General features: G+C 40.9%; 1 protein-coding gene across 2 annotated transcripts in view; it reads right to left on the bottom strand.

Annotated features, from left to right (window-relative positions):
• TAF3 (TATA-box binding protein associated factor 3) overlaps nucleotides 1-22,878 on the bottom strand; it is a 398,541-nt gene that overhangs the window by 85,477 nt on the left and 290,186 nt on the right. The window contains exon 4 of one of the 2 annotated variants that reach the window (XM_053716436.1): nucleotides 4,397-4,482. In XM_053716436.1, coding sequence (XP_053572411.1) covers nucleotides 4,397-4,482 — 86 coding nt within the window. The remainder of the gene's footprint in view (nucleotides 1-4,396; nucleotides 4,483-22,878) is intronic. The other variant, XM_053716437.1, reaches the window with a different exon arrangement.

Below are 22,878 nucleotides of genomic sequence, written 5' to 3'. Positions count from 1 at the left end.
AAGGAACTATGTCCATTGCTGCAACCATCAATCCTATTACTTCCATGCACTGCGCTATGGAAGGACGAAGAACAGAATGAAGTACTTGACAAGAGCTTAGAATTTTCGATTTTCTGACCTCTGTCAGAAAAATCCTCATTTCTAAGGAATCTATTGTTCCCAAGAAGGGAACTCTTGTTGACGGGGACAGAGAACTTTTTTCTTTGTTCACCTTCCATCCGTGAGATCTGAGAAAGGCTAGGACGATGTCCGTATGAGCCTTTGCTTTTGACAGAGACGACGCTTGAATCAGGATGTCGTCCAAGTAAGGTACTACTGCAATGCCCCTTGGTCTTAGAACCGCTAGAAGGGACCCTAGTACCTTTGTGAAAATCCTTGGAGCAGTGGCTAATCCGAATGGAAGTGCCACAAACTGGTAATGCTTGTCCAGAAAAGCGAACCTTAGGAACTGATGATGTTCCTTGTGGATAGGAATATGTAGGTACGCATCCTTTAAATCCACGGTAGTCATAAATTGATTTTCCTGGATAGTAGGTAGGATCGTTCGAATAGTTTCCATTTTGAACGATGGAACCTTGAGAAATTTGTTTAGGATCTTGAGATCCAATATTGGTCTGAATGTTCCCTCTTTTTTGGGAACTATGAACAGGTTGGAATAAAAACCCATCCCTTGTTCCCTTATTGGAACAGGATGAATCACTCCCATCTTTAACAGGTCTTCTACACAATGTAAGAATGCCTGTCTTTTTATTTGGTTTGAAGATAATTGAGACCTGTGGAACCTTCCCCTTGGGGGTAGTTCCTTGAATTCCAGGAGATAACCTTGAGAAACTATTTCTAGCGCCCAAGGATCCTGAACATCTCTTGCCCAAGCCTGAGCAAAGAGAGAAAGTCTGCCCCCCACCAGATCCGGTCCCGGATCGGGGGCCATCCCTTCATGCTGTTTTGGTAGCAGTGGCAGGCTTCTTGGACTGCTTACCCTTGTTCCAGCCTTGCATTGGTCTCCAGGCTGGTTTGGGTTGTGAAGTATTACCCTCTTGCTTAGAGGATGTAGAATTAGAGGCTGGTCCGTTTCTGCGAAAGGGACGAAAATTAGGCTTATTTTTAGCCTTAAAAGACCTATCCTGTGGGAGGGCGTGGCCCTTTCCCCCAGTGATGTCTGAAATAATCTCTTTCAAATCAGGTCCAAATAATGTTTTACCCTTGAAAGGGATGTTAAGCAATTTTGTCTTGGAAGACACATCCGCTGACCAAGACTTTAGCCAAAGCGCTCTGCGCGCCACGATAGCAAACCCTGAATTTTTCGCCGCTAATCTAGCTAATTGCAAAGCGGCATCTAAAATAAAAGAGTTAGCCAATTTAAGTGCTTGAACTCTGTCCATAACCTCCTCATACGAAGATTCTTTATTGAGCGACTTTTCTAGTTCCTCGAACCAGAAACACGCTGCCGTAGTGACAGGAACAATGCATGAAATTGGTTGTAGAAGGTAACCTTGCTGAACAAAAATCTTTTTAAGCAAACCCTCTAATTTTTTATCCATAGGATCTTTGAAAGCACAACTATCTTCGATAGGAATAGTAGTGCGTTTGTTTAGAGTAGAAACCGCCCCCTCGACCTTGGGGACTGTCTGCCATAAGTCCTTTCTGGGGTCGACTATAGGAAATAATTTCTTAAATATAGGGGGGGGGACAAAAGGTATGCCGGGCCTTTCCCACTCTTTATTTACTATGTCCGCCACCCGCTTGGGTATAGGAAAAGCGTCGGGGGCACCGGAACCTCTAGGAACTTGTCCATCTTACATAATTTCTCTGGAATGACCAAATTGTCACAATCATCCAGAGTAGATAATACCTCCTTAAGCAGTGCGCGGAGATGTTCTAATTTAAATTTAAATGTCACAACATCAGGTTCAGCTTGTTGAGAAATTTTTCCTGAATCTGAAATTTCTCCCTCAGACAAAACCTCCCTCATGGCCCCTTCAGATTGGTGTGAGGGTATGTCAGAACAGTTATCATCAGCGTCCTCTTGCTCTTCAGTGTTTAAAACAGAGCAATCGCGCTTTCTCTGATAAGTAGGCATTTTGGATAAAATGTTTGCTATAGAGTTATCCATTACAGCCGTTAATTGTTGCATGGTAATAAGAATTGGCGCACTAGATGTACTAGGGGCCTCTTGTGTGGGCAAAACTGGTGTAGACACAGAAGGGGATGATGTAGTATCATGTTTACTCCCCTCATTTGAGGAATCATCTTGGGCAATATCATTATCTGTGGCATTACTGTCCTTACCTTGTTTGGACACTATGGCACAATTATCACATAAATTTAAATGGGGAGACACCTTGGCTTTCATACATATAGAACATAGCTTATCTGATGGTACAGACATGTTAAACAGGCTTAAACTTGTCAACAAAGTACAAAAAACGTTTTAAAATAAAACCGTTACTGTCACTTTAAATTTCAAACTGAAAACACTTTATTACTGAATATGTGAAAAAGTATGAAGGAATTGTTCAAAATTCACCAAAATTTCACCACAGTGTCTTAAAGCATTAAAAGTATTGCACACCAAATTTCAGAGCTTTAACCCTTAAATTGACGGAACCGGAGCCGTTTTTACATTTAACCCCTATACAGTCCCAGCTATATGCTTTGCTGAGACCCAACCAAGCCCAGAGGGGAATACGATACCAAATGATGCCTTGTATAAGCTTTTTCAGTGATTCTTAGCTCCTCACACATGCATCTGCATGCCTTGCTCTCCAAAAACAACTGCGCATTAGTGGCGCGAAAATGAGGCTCTGTCTATAACTAGAAAAGGCCCCCATCTGAAAAAGGTGTCCAACACAGTGCCTGCCGTTTTTCTAAACAATCCCCAAGATTATAATAACCATTAATAGTTAGAATCTGCAAAATATGCCTAGCAAAGCAATCGTTTTAGCCCAGAAAAATGTCTACCAGTTTTTTAAGCCCTTATGAAGCCCTTTATTCTTTTATTTAACTAAGAAAATGGCTTACCGGTCCCCATAAGGGGAAATGACAGCCTTCCAGCATTACATAGTCTTGTTAGAAATATGGCCAGTCATACCTTAAGCAGAAAAGTCTGCCAACTGTTTCCCCCAACTGAAGTTACTTCATCTCAACAGTCCTGTGTGGAAACAGCAATCGATTTTAGTAACTTCTGCTAAAATCATCTTCCTCTTACAAACAGAAATCTTCATCTTTTTTCTGTTTCAGAGTAAATAGTACATACCAGCACTATTTTAAAATAACAAACACTTGATTGAAGAATAAAAACTACATTTAAACACCAAAAAACTCTTAACCATCTCCGTGGAGATGTTGCCTGTGCAACGGCAAAGAGAATGACTGGGGTGGGCGGAGCCTAGGAGGGATCATGTGACCAGCTTTGCTGGGACTCTTTGCCATTTCCTGTTGGGGAAGAGAATATCCCACAAGTAAGGATGACGCCGTGGACCGGACACACCTATGTTGGAGAAAAGGGCTTTGTCACAAATGAGTGGAGGGTCTGGAGCAGGAGAAATTGGCAAACATGAACAATGGAAGAAGACAAACTGCAAAGGCAGAAGTGTGAACAATGGACTTTAGGCTTGTCAATAAATAGATCCCAATCTCATGAGGAAAAGCCAACGTTGATTTTTCTAAAATGTTTGGGTATCAAATAAAATAAGGAGTACAAATCATATACCAATTTATGTATAGCCCTGCCACAATATATGAAGTTCTACACCCATATCCCTTGCTGGCCACACGATGATTGTAACATAGTAGATGAGGTTGAAATTAGATTAAAGTCCATCAAGTTCAACCTATACAGATCATACTTGATTTACAATTATGATGTTGCTAATATAACATATTAATATAATTAGATAACTGACCCATTAACCCCTTCACCCCAATAGGATGTTCCATGCCATCCAAATAGTGCTCGACTTGAACACTGTTAGGATGGCATTGAACATCCTACCTTATATGGCGTCCTGCAGCGGCCCCCCTTTGACGAAAGAAGGAACCGCAGTGTAGGCAGTCCCCCATGATCTGATCCAGGCCTTGAAATCACATGATCGCATCGACAACTGCGTGATTTCCTTTTTTACAACAAGTGTTTACATTGGAACTCCGTTCTGATGTTAACACTGATCCCGGCATGAAGCAGTTAAACAAAATCATATCCCAGAAAAGTATATAAGCGATTTTTTTAAATTCATTTAAGATATTGGCATTCACTACCTCCTTAGGCAATGAGCTCCACAATTCTTTAATATCAAACTATAGAGTGAGCATGTTGATTTAAATTAATTTTGTCTTGAGAAGACAAAAAGGTAGCTTCCATGATGGGTTAGCAAATTATTTCTCTCTAAATACTTACATCTTGTCTTCGCCTGCACCCACGCGTAACGTCAACCTGGGGATCACAGGTGAAGGGGCAGGAACAGATAGGTCCACTTTAACCTGCTAAACAAATATAAATGGTATTATTTCTTTGGATAAGGAATCCATATGTCCTATAGCAATATCTATTTCAGGCTAGGCTTGTGTGTTTTACATCCATTTGCGTACATATAGAAGGAAAAGGATGTGTATCTTTTTAATAAATATATTAAATCAATCTTATTTTTTGTAAACTATTTTTAATCTAGAATGCTACAGATCAGGTAAATTTCTGCCAGGTATATTTGGTTTTATTTATTTATTTTTTTAAATGCTAAATTTTTTTCTGTAATAGGTATTGACAAAACCAGATGGTATCCACATTAACTATACCCGAGGATGGCGAAATTTTCCACATGCAACCAAGAAGGCACACAAAATATAATTTATGCTTACCTGATAAATGTATTTCATTCATGGTAGTGAGAGTCCATGAGCCATTACTCCTGTGAAATACCACTCCTGACTACTAGGAGGCGGCAAAGATTCCCAAACCTCCAAGAGCCCTTAAAAACTCTTAACACCTTACTGGAAAGGATAAGAGCAAAAAAGGAGCAGGAAAAAAAAGGAGGTGCATACTTGAATTGCAGTCAGAAAAAAACAAAACAAAAAAAAAAAACATTCAAAATAATAAAAAAATCAATGAAAACATGAGTGAGGTCTCGTGGACTCTTACATCATGAAACAAATTAATTTATCAGGCAAGCATAAATTATATTTTTTGTGACGGTGGTGAGGGTCCATGATCCATTACTCTTGAAAACTAATACCCAAGCGGTGGTGTTCAAGAGTAATAAGGGCAGGACAAAATGATTACTCAATGTTTATTTTAAGTATATATATATATAATATATATATATATATATATATATATATATATATATGGCAAAAAATATATACACAACAATACTTAATGACTAGAAACCACTGCTTGAAGGAATTTCCTACCAAAGGCAGATTCAGAAGAAGCAAAAAAATCAAAATGGTAGAATTTAGAAAAAGAAAATTTATGCTTACCTGATAAAAATTTTTATTTCCGGATACGGTAAGTCCATGTTTTCATCAATTACTGTTGGGAATATCACATCTGGCCAGCAGGAAGAGGCAAACTGTTAAGTATCACTTCCCTTCCCACAACCCCCAGTCTTTCGACAGAAGGAAAATGGAGAAAAAGAAGAAGTAACACAAGGTGCAGAGGTGCCTGAGGTTTAGTCAAAAACAAACTGTCTAGAAATAAAGGGCGTGCCGTGGACTCACCGTATCCGGAAAGAAATAAATTTATCATCAGGTAAGCATAAATTTTCTTTTCTTTCCTAAGATACGGTGAGTCCACGGTTTCATCAATTACTGTTGGGAATCAATACCCAAGCTAGAGGACACAGATGAATAGGGAGGGACAAGACAGGCCGACCAAAACAGAAGGCAACACCGCTTGAATAACCTCACTCCCCCCCAAAAAAAACAACCCCCAACCGAAGCTAAAATAACAAATGTGGAAAAAGTATGTAAGGAAGACCAAGTTGTTGCCTTGCAAATGTGCTCCGCAGAAGTTTCAATTTGAAAGCCCAAGAAGAAGAGACAGCCCTCGAGAAATTAGGCATAACTCTCTCAGGGGACTGCAGCCCTGCAGTATAAAAAACAAACAAATTAAATTTCTCAACCAGAGAAAAGAGAAGTAGCATTAGTTTTCTGTCATAAAACCAGAAAACAAACAAAAGCAGAAGAAAAAAATATTAGGCACGCACAGCATCCAGATTGTGTACACACGTTCCTCAAGAGATAAGAATGAGGACACAGAGGAAACAACAATTTCCCAAACAAGCTTCCCACTTAGGATAAAAAAAAAACGCCTTATACGAAATAAGATGAGCGAATCACACTGCAAAGCCGAGAGTACCTAAACTCTCCGAGCAGAAGATAAAGCCAAAAAAAACTTTAAAATCTATGGAATGCTATGGCTCAAACTGAGCCTGCTGCAAAACCTTAAAACAGGGATAAAACTTCCAAAGGAGCGACAAACTTAAACACAGGCCAGATACTAACCAGGATCTGACAAAAAGATTACACGTCTGGATCATCCACTAGACACTTGTGTAGAAAAAGAAAACACAGAATTCTGAACCGTCAGAGAACTGACTGATCACTGTCCTCCAGTCCTTCCCGGAGAAAGGGCAAAACCCCTAGGAATCCGGCCCTACTTTCAAGAGTAGTCCTGGGATTCAGACCAATCAGGGAATTTACGCCAAACCTTATGGTAAAAATCACCAGTAACAGGATTGCGAACCTTAATCATAATCTCAAAAGACCGATACAGAATACCATGCTTAGACCGAACCAAGCATTCAATCTCCAAATAAAGAGTTTCAGAGAACACAAAGTTGGAAGAAAAAATGGACCCTGAATGGGAAGGTCCTTCCTCAGGAACAACCACCAACTTTGAAGAATTATATCTCCGCTAGGTCTGAAAACCAGATCCTGCAACTATGCAAGAACTTATTAAAAACCCGATGCTCACTATCATTTGATACGACCAATGACCCGTGAAAATGAAAGCAAACTGAGGAACAGGGATGTCAGACTAAAATCCCCAGAAACCGCCAGGAAATTTAACAGAGCAGCCTGCTGATTTCTTGACCTATAACATAACTTGGGAGCTTGGCGTACTGCCAACTCCAACACCTCCCATTTGAGGATTAATCTGGAGAACACCTCCGGGAGAAGTGCCCACTCCCCGGGATGAAAAATCTGACTGCTCAAGAAGTCCACTCCCGATATTCACTCTTGAACACTCCACGCCAATCATGGCAAAAGAACTCCAGGTTCCTTCCAGGTGGTTAATGTAACAATCGAGATTAAATTGTTCAACTAAAACCTGAAAAGCCAGTTAAGGCGACCGAAGCCAAGCCATCAGAGTATTGAAGATCGCTTTCAACTATAAAATGGTTATGAGGAGAGAAGACTCCTCCCAAGTCCATAGTCAACTAGTAACCATGGTCACTTTTACTCACGAAGGTCTCCGGAAGCATGTGCCCCGAGACAGAAGCTCCTGAGAAAACCAAAAGATTCTGGAGAATACGATAACGATCCCGCCACCTCTTGCAAGTTAAGCGAGCGCTCTACCACTAATTCCCCTCTCTGATCCATAGGGAAGAATCTCATGTCGACAGATCAAGATCTATCCAGCAAGACAGAGCCACAAGGCCCCCGCGGTCCACAATCTGAACTGCATGACAGCAGACTCTCAGATGGAATCGAGCAAAGGAATGATGTTCAATGAAACAACCATCAAACCAAATACCTCCATACATTAAACCACTGAAGGCCAAGACAGTAGATTGCAAAAAGAGGCAAGAATCCTCTTTTTTCTGTCCTTTGTCAAAAATATTTTCAGAGACAGGAGAACTAATATGGTCCCTAAGAAACTACCCCTGTAGCTGGAACAAGGGAACTCATCTTCAGATTCACTTCCATCCGTGAAATGAAGAAAAACAACATCTCTGTATGAGAGTTTGCTTGTTGAAAAGATGACGCCTGAACCTTATGACGGCCAGGAAGGGCACCACAGCAATTCCCTGAAACCTGATCACTGGCAATATAGCGCCCCTGAGAGCTATGGCAAGGCCAAAGGGAAGAGTCACAGACTGAAAGTGTTAGACAGAAAGGCAAAACTCAGGAACTTGAGGTCCTCCTTCCCGGAACATAACATGTCCTCCAAGTCCATGGTCACCATGAACTGACCCTCTTGGACCAATGGAAGTAGGAAACCACTAGTTTCCATCTTGAAGGACGGTACCCTGAGAAAACTTGTTGAAAGACCTAGATCAATCATAAGATGAAAATTCCCTCTTTTTCGGAAATTTCGAACAGGAATGAATAGAATTCTAGACCCTGTTCCCTTACAGGAACTGGAACTATTCCAGGGAAGAGAGGTTCCAAAAGCACTTCAACAATGCCTCACTGTTATCTGGCCTGCAGATAAAATTGAGAGGAAGGCATGAAATCTATGTAGAAAACCTGAAATACTATGTCCGCAGCCTATCTGGGACATCTTGTATCCTGTCAGAAAAATTCCTGCCAGGTCGGGATCAAACACGGTCTTACCCTTGTAAAGAAGAGTCAGAAGCCTGTCTCAAAAGGAAAAATCCACTGATCTTGGAAATAGCTACAACGCCCCGCGGCTAGCACAGTGAAGCCAGCTATCTTGGCTAAAACTTGCATGATAGCCTCAGGAATAAAATAATTGGCTAATTTAAGAGCCTTAATTCTGATCTGGGTTATCCTCCAAAGGAGTCCCTACCAAATTGGATCGAACAAGGTCTGGCACCAGTAAGATGCCGCCCGTGACACAGAAGCAAATAAACTTCCATGTAAACCCATTGATCCTGAAAAGAACAGTTATCCTCTCGAGGAAAGTAGTTTGCTTAGCCAGAGTAGAAATACCCTACTGTTAAGGCACCATTCACCTTTAAAGGAGACAGCTACAGGAAACATCTTTTCAACAACAGCAGATGGGGGGGGGAAAGGAAATCCCTGACTTCTCCCATTTCAGAGAAAAATCTAGCACGGTCTGGAACAGGAAAAAGTTCCACAGATGAATCCTAGTATTTATAAAATTTACTAGATTCTTAGGGTTGACAACGACATACGTATCAGAATCGCTCCAATTTAGCCAAAAACTCCTTACCATACACAAAGGTGTTCAGGCTTAATCTGAAAGATACTCTTCAGCATCAGATGAAGGAATTATATTGACCGAATCTGATATATCACCCTCAGGAGTTACTAGCGACTTGCACCGCATCAGACTTATGAGGGATAGCAACATTATCTAACAGAAATGGAGCAGAAACCTTACTAGCTGAATATTTAAATGTCCTCTTGCGCTTTCCCAGAAGGAAACGAAGACAGATAAAGACACAGATAAAGACGCAGATATCGCAAAGGATACCTGAGCTGTAAATTCTGTAAGCAAATATACTCCTCCAGGAGATTTAGAGGAACCGCAGGGCACTGCATGTGACACCAACAAGGCTAGGGCTAAAAAAAGGATAGAACTGTGGCATTGCCTGAACAGCATCATTCTAGGAGACATAAGGCTCAGATTGATCTCTACAATCAATAGCTTTAGCTAACAAGGAAGTACAGAAAACACAGACATCTTAAACTGTCACTAATTCTTAGAGGCAAATCCAGTGAACAATATCTTAATTTAAAAGATATATTCTAATGGAGAGGAACAGAGAGCTTATAAAACAATATATTCATCAATTCAACTAATATTAGTTCCTAGGAACAGAGCACTGTTCCAACCCAGAAAAAAACTCCTTATTTAAGGACTAAACCTCTTCAACTTAAATATTTAAACAAAATGAACGATTTTATTTTCTTAAAAACAAAAACGTTAGTAACAATAAATAAGAACCAGCATGAAATAAACAGATCTTATTGCAAATAAGGAAAGGAAGAGACAAATCCCATATTTTTATTTAACTAGAAAAATAACATTTTTTGTGGCCAAAAAGCAGCATGGAATGGAGTCTCATTTCATCGACAAACTTCCTCTTATAATGAGGAATTCCCGTAGGACGAAGCAAATGAACGTGTATCAGGATTCAACTCTCAACCTTATGTATACAAGGTTGTTCTCATCCTCTCGTGCAGCTTCCTAGATACGCTTTTCAAACAAGCGGAGAAAGCTGACGCGCTGTGCAGCCCCTTAGAAAAGGCGCAATTTGCGCACTGCTAACGGTCTCCTGACATTAACATAATTTATAAGAAACTAAGGGACTTAACGGAGCTGCTTACAAAGGTCCTGCATGAAAACACAGAAAAATAATAAAGTGTACACACATGAAAAATTAAATCTGAGCCCCATAGATGGTTAACCCCTTCCTTGCTGTGAAGGAGATTAACCCCAAAGTATCCAAGTCTCATGCATTAATGTGCCTGCCCACTGCCTCAACCATCCATAAGGATTTGTCCCACCTAAAAATCAGAGGGTCCTTAACCCCTTCAGTGCCAGCCTCCTAGCCAGAAGACAAAAAGGCACTTAACTGCATTCTAACCGTCCAGCAGTCAGACGACTCACAAAGTATAGAAGGACGCCGCTCCTTACAGTGACCTGTGGACAAAAGAAAGAACAGAGTAAGCCTACTCTGACTTTCTATACCAGGGCAGCAACATGTTAGGAAAACTCAGCTAAGCCCTCTTCACATGTTCCTAACTGCTTTAAAGCCACCACAGCCCTAATGAAGAGACTAACGTGGAGTACAGCTAGACCCAATCTTGAGAGGAAAGATCAGAGCAAACCTACTCTGGCTTTTAAAATAATAAACTCTCAATTGAAGAAAAATAAATCCAATCTTCTTCAGACACCAAAACTTCACCTCCTCCTTGCACTGAAGGCAAAGAGAATGACTGGGGGTTGTGGGAAGGGAAGTGATACTTAACAGTTTGGCTGTGGTACTCTTTGTCTCCTCCTGCTAGCCAGGCGTGATATTCCCAACAGTAATTGATGAAACCGTGGACTCACCGTATCTTAGGAAAGAAAAGTATATAAGGAAGACCAAGTAGCTGCCTTGCAAATTTGATCAACAGATGCATTTGTAAATCAAATTTGCAAAGCAGCTACTTGGTGTTCCTTATATAGTTTTTCTAAATTATACTATTTTGTTATTTTTGCTTCTTCTAATGCAGCCTTTGGTAGGAAATCCCTTGAAGCAGTGGTTTCTAGTCATTAAGTATTGTTGTATATAATCTAACCTAATTCTTAAAAGCCTAGGAAGTAGCCACTGACCTAGTAAAATGGGCATTAAAAAGTTTAGGAGGAGACTGTCCCGCTTCCAAGTAAGCCTTAAGAATCAAAAGCTTTAAAGGGACATAAAACCCAATTTTTTTCTTTCATGATTTAGATAGAACATAACATTTTAAACAACTTTCTAATTTACTTCTATTATCATATTTTCTTTGTTTTCTTGTTATCCTTATTTGAAAAGCAGAAATGTAAGCTCAAGAGTGTGCACGTGTCTGCAGCACTATATAGCAACAATTTTATACATTAGCAGTAGCACTAGATGGCAGCACTATTTCCTGTCCTGTAGTGCTTTAGGCATGTGCACGCTACCTACCTAGGTGTATCTAACAAAGAATAACATGAGAATGAAACATTTTTGATAATGGAAGTAAATTGGAAACTTTTTAAAAATTGTATTCTCTATCTCAATAATGAAAGAAAATTTTGGGGTTTAATGTCCCTTTAACCAAGAGACTATCAAAATAGCCTGCTGACTCTTCCTGGAACCGTAAAAATGAATAAACAGACTAAAGTATTGCATAAAATCATTTGTATCCTGCAAATCAATCTTCAAAGCTTTGACAACATCCAAGTTACGGAGCCTCTTATTAGAATTCTTTGAATTAGGACAAAAAAATAATATCAGAAGAAACCACTTTAGGCAAAAAATAAACAGTTCTCAAAACTGCCCTATTTTGTTGAAATACAAGATAAGGAGACTCACAGGAAAGAGCAAACAATTCAGAAACTCTTCTGGCAGAAGAAAAGGCTAAAAGGAACAAAACCTGAATATCCAAATTATGCAAAGGTTCAAAGAAGGAACCTACACAACTCTTAAAACCAAATTAATATTCCAAGGAGGAGAAATTGGTTTAATCACTGGCTTAAAGGAACAGGAACCTCCAACATTTTTTCTTTTGTAATTCAGATAGAACATACATTAATCAACTTCCCAAATTACTTCTGTTATCAAATTTGCATCATTCTCTTGTTATTCATTGATGAAGGTACACTGGGCAGCTAGCTGAACACATCTAGTTAGCCAATCACAAGAGACAAATATGTGCAGAAACCAGCAAGTGCTAGCTTCTACTAGTGTAGGATATGTGTGTATTCTTTTTAACAAGGCACACTAAGAGAACAAATAGAAAATAGAAGTGAATTTAAAAGTGTCTTAAAATTACATGCTCTACCTGAACCCTGCAAGTTTAATGTTGACTTGCCTATCCCTATAATCCTGACTAAAGACTGAAAAAAACTCTGAATATCAGGAAATTTAGCAATCTTCTTGTGGAAGTAGGTTGAAAGACAACATCTGGCCCTTTAAAGAACTTGCAGATAAACCTTTATCCAAACCATCTTAAATAAATTGAAGAATTCTAGTAATTCTAAAAGAGTGCCAGCTAAAACCATGCTCCACACACCAAGAAATACAGGCCTTACAAACCTTGTGATAAATCTTCCTTGTCACAGGTTTATGAGTCTGAATCAAAGTCTCCATGAGACTCTACAATATAAGCATTCAATCCCCAAGCCATCAAGTTTAGAGTTTTGAGATCCTGAAAAAATGGACCTTGAGATAGAAAATCATGGCGCACAGGAAAAGCCTACAGAGGACAACAGGACATCTGAACTAGATCAACAAACCAAGTTCTGCGAGACCAAGCCAGAGCAATCAGAATTACTGAGAAAACTTCCTGCTTGATCCTGGCTATCATTTGGTAACAGAACAAGAGGAGAAAACAATGTAAGCCAGACAAAACAACCAAGGAGCTACTAGAGCATCCAAAAAGTCAAGGAACCACTAAAACACCCTAAGTTCTTATTACCGATAAGAGAGTCCCCAGATTCTATGAGCGGCAGCCAGACCAAAGGGAAGAGCAACAAACGGAAAATGCTTGTCCATGAATGCAAATCTTTGAAATCGAAAATGATCCCTGTGAATATGGCTATGAAGATAAGCATCCTTCAAATCTATTGTAGACATAAACTGCCCTCGCTCAACAAGAAGAATAATAGTCCGAATTGTTTCCATCTTGAAAGAAGAAATCCTGAGAAACTTGTTTAAAATCTTTATAATCCAGAACAGTCCTGTAAATTCGTTTCATGCTGACCTGGTAGAAGAGACAGGTTTCTTGGACTGCTTTTACTTGTTCCAATTAGCATTTGGCTTCCAAGAAAACCTGGAAGAACCCTGTTTTTGAGAGAACTTTTGGCTCCTTAAATGACAAAAGGAACAAAAATTATTATAAGGTTTTACCCTTAAACTTTTTATCTTGAGAAAGAAAACTCCTTTACCTCCAGATACAGCTTAGAGGTGAAATACCTAAACCCAAGCATCAGGATTGGGGGGGGGGGGGGGGAATAAACCCACAACTGACAGGCAAATGAACAAAGCATGCTAAATAGATTATGCATGCAAAAACCCAAGTTGCTAAAAAGACAACACACACATTTGCAGCGCACTAAGCAATCTAGACACATGCACACAAACCTGTCACGCTAACCGGCCAGGCATGAACCAAAAGCAGGCGCACAAACAAAAGCTAAAACACAGAGCACTATTAGAAAATAAATAAGATTACAAGAGCAAACACTATAATGTGATTAAAAATCTGACAAGCACTGTACTCTGAGTGGAACCGAGCTTCAACATAGACTGAAAATCCCTCTCTCTCTGAAGAATCATTGCACATCTTCATTCTTCAACCACCTCCAGTGGAGGCAAAGTAAAAGGCTGTGGTATGTGTGAGGGTTTTTAAAGAGCTTTTGGTGTTTGGGAAACGTTGACTCCTCCTATTGGCAGAGAAGAGTAATTCCCATGAGTAATGGATCATGGACTCTCAACACCTGTATGAAAGAAAGATGCCTGTCACAATAGTTTTCTAGCTATGATGTACAACCCCAAGTGTACCTACTAATAGCCTATAGGCTAAGTGAGTGCCTACAATAACAAACTTCATAATTACCTAGTAGGCACCCACACAACTGGACTTATTACTTCCAGTAAAATACTGCTTCCAGTAGACAAATAATCCAGTGCTATATGTGTGACAGCAGAGGATCTATATATATGGAGCATAACAACAATCCAATGAGAAAACATCTGGAGCACCTTCATTCTTCCTCCTATGGAGGCAAAGATAAGAATAGTTTCCATTAACGTGGGAGGGGTTTTTAAGGGCACTTGGAGCTTTGGGAATCTTTGCCTCCTCCTAGTGGTCAGTAGTGGTATTTCTCAGGAGTAATGGCTTGTGTACTCTCACCACCTTTATGAAAGAAATAATAATAAAAAAAAAAAAATTATGAAGAACTTACCTGATAAATTAATTTCTTTCATAGTGACAAGAGTCCATGAGCTAGTGACGTATGGGATATACATTCCTACCAGGAGGAGGTTTCCCAAACCTCAAAATGCCTATAAATACACCTCCCACCACACACATACCTCAGTTTTAACGTATAGCCAAGAAGCGAGGTGTAAAAAGTAGTAAAAAAGCATACAAAAAGAGGAACTGGAAAAAATAATGTGCTTTTAAACAAAAAGTCATAATCACTAAAAAAAAAGGGTGGACCTCATGGACTCTTGCCCCTATGAAAGAAATTAATTTATCAGGTAAGTTCTTACATAAATTATATTCTCTTTCATGTAAGTGGCAAGAGTCCATGAGCTAGTAATGTATGGGATATAATACCCAAGATATGGAAATCCACAGAGTCACTAGAGAGGGAGGGATAAAATAAAAACAGCTATTTCCCGTGAAAAAACATAATTTATGCTTACCTGATAAATTTATTTCTCTTGTAGTGTGTTCAGTCCACGGGTCATCCATTACTTATGGGATATATTCTCCTTCCCAACAGGAAGTTGCAAGAGGATCACCCAAGCAGAGCTGCTATATAGCTCCTCCCCTCACATGTCATATCCAGTCATTCGACCGAAACAAGACGAGAAAGGAGAAACTATAAGGTGCAGTGGTGACTGGAGTCATAATTTTAAAATTTAGAACCTGCCTGAAAAAGACAGGGTGGGCCGTGGACTGAACACACTACAAGAGAAATAAATTTATCAGGTAAGCATAAATTATGTTTTCTCTTGTTAAGTGTGTTCAGTCCACGGGTCATCCATTACTTATGGGATACAAATACCAAAGCAAAGTACACGGATGATGGGAGGGACAAGGCAGGAACATTAAACAGAAGGAACCACTGCCTGTAGAACCTTTCTCCCAAAACCAGCCTCCGAAGAAGCGAAAGTGTCAAATTTGTAAAATTTGGAAAAAGTATGAAGTGAAGACCAAGTTGCAGCCTTGCAAATCTGTTCAACAGAGGCCTCATTCTTAAAGGCCCAGGTGGAAGCCACAGCTCTGGTGGAATGAGCTGTAATTCTTTCAGGAGGCTGCTGTCCAGCAGTCTCATAGGCTAAACGTATTATGCTACGAAGCCAAAAAGAGAGAGAGGTAGCCGAAGCCTTTTGACCTCTCCTCTGTCCAGAGTAAACGACAAACAGAGAAGAAGTTTGTCTAAAATCTTTAGTTGCCTGTAAGTAGAACTTCAGAGCACGGACCACGTCTAGATTATGCAAAAGACGTTCCTTCTTTGAAGAAGGATTAGGACATAATGATGGAACAACAATCTCTTGATTGATATTCCTGTTAGAAACAACCTTAGGTAAAAACCCAGGTTTAGTACGCAGAACTACCTTGTCTGAATGAAAGATCATATAAGGAGAATCACAATGTAAGGCAGATAACTCAGAGACTCTTGGAGCCGAGGAAATAGCCATCAAAAACAAAACTTTCCAAGATAAAAGCTTAATATCAATGGAATGAAGGGGTTCAAACGGAACACCCTGAAGAACTTTAAGAACCAAGTTTAAGCTCCACGGAGGAGCAACAGCTTTAAACACAGGCTTAATTCTAGCCAAAGCCTGACAAAAGGCCTGGACGTCTGGATGCTCTGCCAGACGTTTGTGTAAAAGAATAGACAGAGCTGAAATCTGTCCCTTTAGCGAACTAGCGGATAAACCCTTTTCTAAACCCTCTTGTAGAAAAGCTAATATCCTAGGAATCCTAACCTTACTCCATGAGTAACTCTTGGATTCGCACCAATATAAATATTTACGCCATATCTTATGGTAAATTTTTGTTGTCACAGGTTTCCGAGCCTGTATTAAGGTATCAATAACCGAATCCGAAAACCCACGCTTTGATAGAATCAAGCGTTCAATTTCCAGGCAGTCAGCCTCAGAGAAATTAGGTTTGGATGGTTGAAAGGACCCTGAATTAGAAGATCCTGCCTCAGAGGAAGAGACCATGGTGGACAGGACGACATGTCCACTAGGTCTGCTTACCAGGTCCTGCGTGGCCACGCAGGCGCTATCAGAAATACTGATGCCCTCTCCTGTTTGATCCTGGCAATCAGCCGAAGTAGCAACGGAAATGGTGGAAACACATAAGCTATGTTGAAAACCCAAGAGGCTGCTAATGCATCTACCAGCACCGCTCCCGGGTCCCTGGACCTGGATCCGTAACAAGGAAGCTTCGCGTTCTGGCGAGATGCCATGAGATCCAGATCCGGTTTGCCCCAACGACGAATCAGTTGAGCAAATACCTCCGGGTGAAGTTCCCACTCTCCCGGATGAAAAGTCTGGCGACTTAGGAAATCCGCCTCCCAGTTCTCTACGCCTGGGATGTGAATCGCTGACAGGTGGGAAGAGTGAGACTCTGCCCAGCGAATTATCTTCGAGACTTCCAACATCGCTAGGGAACGCCTGGTTCCCCCTTGATGATTGATGTAAGCCACAGTCGTGATATTGTCTGACTGAAATCTGATGAACCTCAGCTTTGCTAACTGAGGCCAAGCTAGAAGAGCATTGAATATTGCTCTTAATTCTAGAATGTTTATTGGGAGGAGTTTCTCCTCCTGAGTCCACGATCCCTGAGCCTTCAGGGAATTCCAGACTGCTCCCCAGCCTAGAAGGCTGGCATCCGTTGTTACAATCGTCCAATCTGGCCTGCGAAAGGTCATTCCTTTGGACAGATGAACCGGTGACAACCACCAGAGAAGCGAATCTCTGGTCTCCTGGTCCAGATTTAGCAAAGGGGACAGATCTGAGTAATCCCCGTTCCATTGACTGAGCATGCATAGTTGCAGCGGTCTGAGATGCAGGCGCGCAAATGGCACTATGTCCATTGCCGCGACCATTAAGCCGATTACCTCCATGCACTGAGCTACTGATGGGCTTGGAACGGAATGAAGGACACGGCAAGCATTGAGAATCTTTGATAACCTGGACTCCGTCAGGTAAATCTTCATCTCTACAGAATCTATAAGAGTCCCTAGAAAAGGAACCCTTGTGAGTGGTAACAGAGAACTCTTTTCCACGTTCACTTTCCACCCATGCGACCTCAGACATGCTAGAACTATCTCTGTATGAGACTTTGCATTCTGAAAACTTGACGCTTGTATCAGAATGTCGTCTAGGTACGGAGCCACCGCTATGCCTCGTGGTCTTAGTACCGCCAGAAGCGAGCCCAGAACCTTCGTAAAAATTCTCGGGGCCGTGGCTAACCCGAAGGGAAGAGCCACAAACTGGTAATGCCTGTCTAGAAAGGCAAACCTCAGGTACCGATAATGATCTTTGTGAATCGGTATATGAAGGTAAGCATCCTTTAAGTCCACCGTGGTCATATATTGACCCTCTTGGATCATGGGTAGGATGGTTCGAATGGTTTCCATCTTGAACAATGGTACCCTTAGGAATTTGTTTAAGATCTTTAAGTCCAAGATTGGTCTGAAGGTTCCCTCTTTTTTGGGAACCACAAATAGATTTGAGTAAAATCCTTGTCCCTGTTCCGATCGCGGAACTGAGTGGATCACCCCCATGATTAAGAGGTCTTGTACACATTGTAGAAATGCCTCTCTCTTTACTAGGTTTGTCGATAACCTCGAAAGATGGAACCTCCCTTGCGGAGGAGAGGTTTTGAAGTCCAGAAGGTATCCCTGAGATATAATCTTTAACGTCCAGGGATCCTGTACATCTCTTGCCCAAGCCTGGGCAAAGAGAGAAAGTCTGCCCCCCACTAAATCCGTCTCTGGATAGGGGGCCCTGACTTCATGCTGTCTTAGGGGCGGGAGTAGGCTTTCTGGCCTGCTTGCCCTTGTTCCATGACTGGTTGCCTTTCCAACCTTGTCTGTAACGAGCAGTAGTTCCTTCCTGTTTTGTAGCGGAGGAAGTCGATGCTGCTCCTGCCTTGAAGTTACGAAAGGCACGAAAATTAGACTGTTTGGCCTTTGGTTTGGCCCTGTCCTGAGGAAGGGCGTGGCCCTTACCTCCCGTAATGTCAGAAATAATTTCCTTCACGCCGGGCCCGAATAAGGTCTGCCCTTTGAAAGGAATGTTAAGTAGTTTAGACTTGGAAGTTACATCCGCTGACCAGGATTTAAGCCAGAGCGCTCTGCGCGCCTGTATGGCGAATCCGGAATTTTTAGCCGTAAGTTTGGTTAGATGTACTACGGCATCTGAAACAAACGCATTAGCTTGCTTAAGGGTTCTAACTTTGCTCAAGGCCTCATCTAATGGCTCTGTGTGAATCGCCTCTTCCAGAGACTCAAACCAGAATGCCGCTGCAGCCGTGACAGGCGCAATGCATGCAAGAGGCTGCAATATAAAACCCTGTTGAACAAACATTTTCTTAAGATAACCCTCTAATTTTTTATCCATTGGATCTGAGAAAGCACAGCTATCCTCCACCGGGATAGTGGTACGCTTGGCTAACGTAGAAACTGCTCCCTCCACCTTAGGGACCGTCTGCCATAAGTCTCGTGTGGTGGCGTCTATAGGGAACATTTTTCTAAATATCGGGGGAGGGGAAAAAGGCACACCGGGTCTATCCCACTCCTTACTTATAATTTCTGTAAGTCTTTTTGGTATAGGAAAAACATCAGTACACACCGGTACCGCATAGTATCTATCCAACCTACACAATTTCTCTGGAATTGCCACCGTGTCGCAATCATTCAGAGCCGCTAATACCTCCCCTAGTAACACACGGAGGTTCTCAAGCTTAAATTTAAAATTTGAAATTTCTGAATGAAGTTCACCGTCCTCATGTTCTGCAAATTGTGACGCAGTATCAGACATGGCTCTCGTGTCATCAGCGCGCTCTGTCCTTAACCCAGAGCTATCGCGTTTGCCCCTTAATTCGGGCATATTATATAATACTTCTTTCATAACATTAGCCATATCATGTAAAGTGATTTGTAAGGGCCTAGACGTACTAGGTGTCTCAATCCTACGCATCTCCCGAGCAGGAGACGCAGGTACTGACACGTGAGGAGAGTTAGGCGGCATAACTTCCCCCTCGTTGTCTGGAGATAGCTTCTTTATCGGTACAGATTGACTTTTATTCAAAGCAATATCAATACAATTGGTACACATCGTTCTATTGGGCTCCACATTGGCTTTTGAACATGATGAACAAACAGTTTCCTCTGAATCAGACATGTTTAAAACAGACTCAGCAATGAAACTAACAAGCTTGGAAATCACTTTCAATAAGTTTACAAGCAATATAAAAAACGCTGCAGCGCTTCAAAAATACAGATATAATTAAACAATTCTTAACAAGAAGTGTATTATTAGCAGAGGATTACACCCATTAGCAAAAGGATGATTAACCCCTCAATACCCAAAACGGATAAAACAGATATCAATTAGGATTTAACGCTTTTAATCACAGTCAGCACACTGTCACAGATCTGCTGTGACTGATTACCTCCCTCACAAATGAAATTTGCAGACCCCTGAGCTCTCTAGAGACGTCCTGGATCAAGGAGGAAGAAGCAGAAAGACTGTGCAATCATTTTAACTGCGCAACAAGGCGCTAAAACAAGGGCCCTCCCACTCCAATCACAACAGTGGGAGCCCTGATATAACGGTTTCCATGCAGAAAAGTATGTTAGCCATGTGGAAAAAAATCATGCCGAAAGCGATTTATCACCAAAGTACCTCACAAAAACGAATAACATGCCAGTAAACGTTTTATTAAAAAACAACATGTTTCAATGTCATGCAAAGCTATCACTAAGCCTGCTACCAGTCGCTACCACTGCAGAGAAGGCTTAAGTATTATTTCAGTGTTAACAGTATTTTCTCAGTCAAATTCTAGTCCCTAGAATATAACTCGACTGCGCATACATTTATCAGCCTGATACCAGTTGCTACTACTGCATTTAAGGCTGTACTTACATCATATGGTAACAGCAGTATTTTCTTAGTCAATTCCATTCCCAGAAAATAAAGTACTGCACATACCTCATTTGCGGAGGACCCCGCATGCTATTCCCAGTTTCTGAAGTTACCCCACTCCTCAGAATGTCGAGAACAGCCAGTGGATCTTAGTTACGCCTGCTAAGATCATAGATAAAAACCGCAGGCAGTTCTTCTTCCAAATACTGCCTGAGATAGAAAAACAGCACACTCCGGTGCCATTTAAAATAACAAACTTTTGATTGAAGAATAGTTGAGTAAAAACTCCATCTCCTCTCGCGACCTCCTCCTTTGTTGAGGGTTGCAAGAGAATGACTGGATATGACATGTGAGGGGAGGAGCTATATAGCAGCTCTGCTTGGGTGATCCTCTTGCAACTTCCTGTTGGGAAGGAGAATATATCCCATAAGTAATGGATGACCCGTGGACTGAACACACTTAACAAGAGAAAATTAAATCCAAACAATTTTCTTAAATTTCAAAAAACTCAAATCATAGGCAAAAAGAATCAAACTGAGACAGCTGCCTGAAGAACTTTTCTACCAAAGACTGCTTCTGAAGAAGCAAATACATCAAAATGGTGAAATTTTGTAAATGTATGCAAAGACCAAGTTGCTGCTTTGCAAATCTGATCAACTGAAGCTCCATTCTTGAAAGCCCAAGAAGTGGCAAGTGATCTAGTAGAATGAGCTGTAATTCTCTGAGGCGGAGACTGACCCGCCTCCAAATAAGTCTTGTGAATCAAAAGTTTCAAACAAGATACCAAAGAAATTGCAGAGGCTTTCTGACCTTTCCCGGAACCAGAGAAAATAAAGACTAGAAGTCTTTCTGAAATCCTTAGTAGCCTCAACATAATATTTCAAAGCTCTCACCACATCCAAAGAATGTAGAGTTCTCTCAAGATAATTCTTAGGCTTAGGACACAAGGAAAGAACAACAATTTCCATATTAATGTTGTTAGAATTCACAACCTTAGGCAGAAATTTAAACTAAGTCCATAAAACCACTTTATCTTGATGGAATATCAGATAAGGAGACTCACAAGAGAGTCGACAACTCAGAAACTCTTCTAGCAGAAGAGATAGCCAAAAGAAATAACACTTTCCAAGAAAGTAGTTTAATATCCAAAGAATGCATAGGCTCAAAAGGAGGAGCCTGCAAAATCCTTAAAAACCAAATTAAGACTAAGGAGGAGAAATAGACTTAATAACAGGTTTGATACGAACCAAAGCCTGAACAAAACAATGAATATCAGGAAGTTTAGCAATCTTTCTATGAAATAAGACAGAAAGAGCAGAGATTTGTCACTTCAAAGTATTTGCAGACAAACCCTTATCCAAACAATCTTGAAGAAACTGAAAAATCTGAGGAATTCTAAAAGAATGCCAAGAAAAATTATGAGAGGAGCACCATGAAATATAGGTTTCCAAATAAGATAATAAATCTTCCTCGAAACAGATTTACGAGCCTGTAACAGTGGCAATCACTGAGTCAGAGAAACCTCTATGACTAAGAACTAAGCGTTCAATTTCCATACCTTCAAATTAAGAGATTTGAGATCCTGATGGAAAAACGGCCCCTGAGACAGGTCTGGCCTTAAAGGAAGTGGCCAAGGCTAGCAACTGGACATCCAGACAAGATCCGCATACCAGAACCTGTGAGGCCATGCAGGTACTATCAGAAACACATGAGATTGTTCCATTATGATCTTGGAAATCACCCTTGGGAAAAGAACTAAAGGTGGAAAAATGTAAGCAGGTTGGTAAAACCAAGGAACTGCTATAGCATCCACCATCTCTACTTGAGGATCCTTGGATCTGGAAAGATATCTAGGAAGTTTCTTGTTCAAATGAGAGGCCATCAGATCTATTTCTGGAAGACCCCACATCTATACAATCTGATGAAACACATATGGATGGAGAGACCACTCCCCTGGATGCAAAGTGCGACGACTGAGAAAATCCACTTCCCAATTGTTTACACCTGGAATATGAATCATAGAAATTAGACAAGAGTTGGACTACGCCCAAGAAAGTGTCAGAGATACTTCCTTCATTGCTAAAGAGCTGCAAGACCCTCCCTGATGATTGACATATGCCACTGCTGTGATATTGTCTGTCTGAAAACAAATGAAAAGTTCTCTCTTTAATAGAGGCCAAGCCTGAAGAGCTCTGAAGATAGCACAGAGTTCTAAAATGTTGAATGGTAACCTCGCCTCGAGATTTCCAAACCCCTTGCGCTGTCAGAAACCCCCAGACATCTAGACTGAAGGTTTAGACAAGCTAAAACCAATTTAATTTGCCTCTTGTCTGTTAAAGACAGAGTCATGGACACTGAATCTATCTGGAAACCT

This window comes from Bombina bombina, chromosome 6 (assembly GCF_027579735.1).
Source record: "Bombina bombina isolate aBomBom1 chromosome 6, aBomBom1.pri, whole genome shotgun sequence".
In the NCBI taxonomy this organism is placed as follows: domain Eukaryota; kingdom Metazoa; phylum Chordata; class Amphibia; order Anura; family Bombinatoridae; genus Bombina; species Bombina bombina.
The sequence above is the reverse complement of the archived record's forward strand: the minus strand, read 5'-3'. Positions and strand labels throughout refer to the sequence as shown.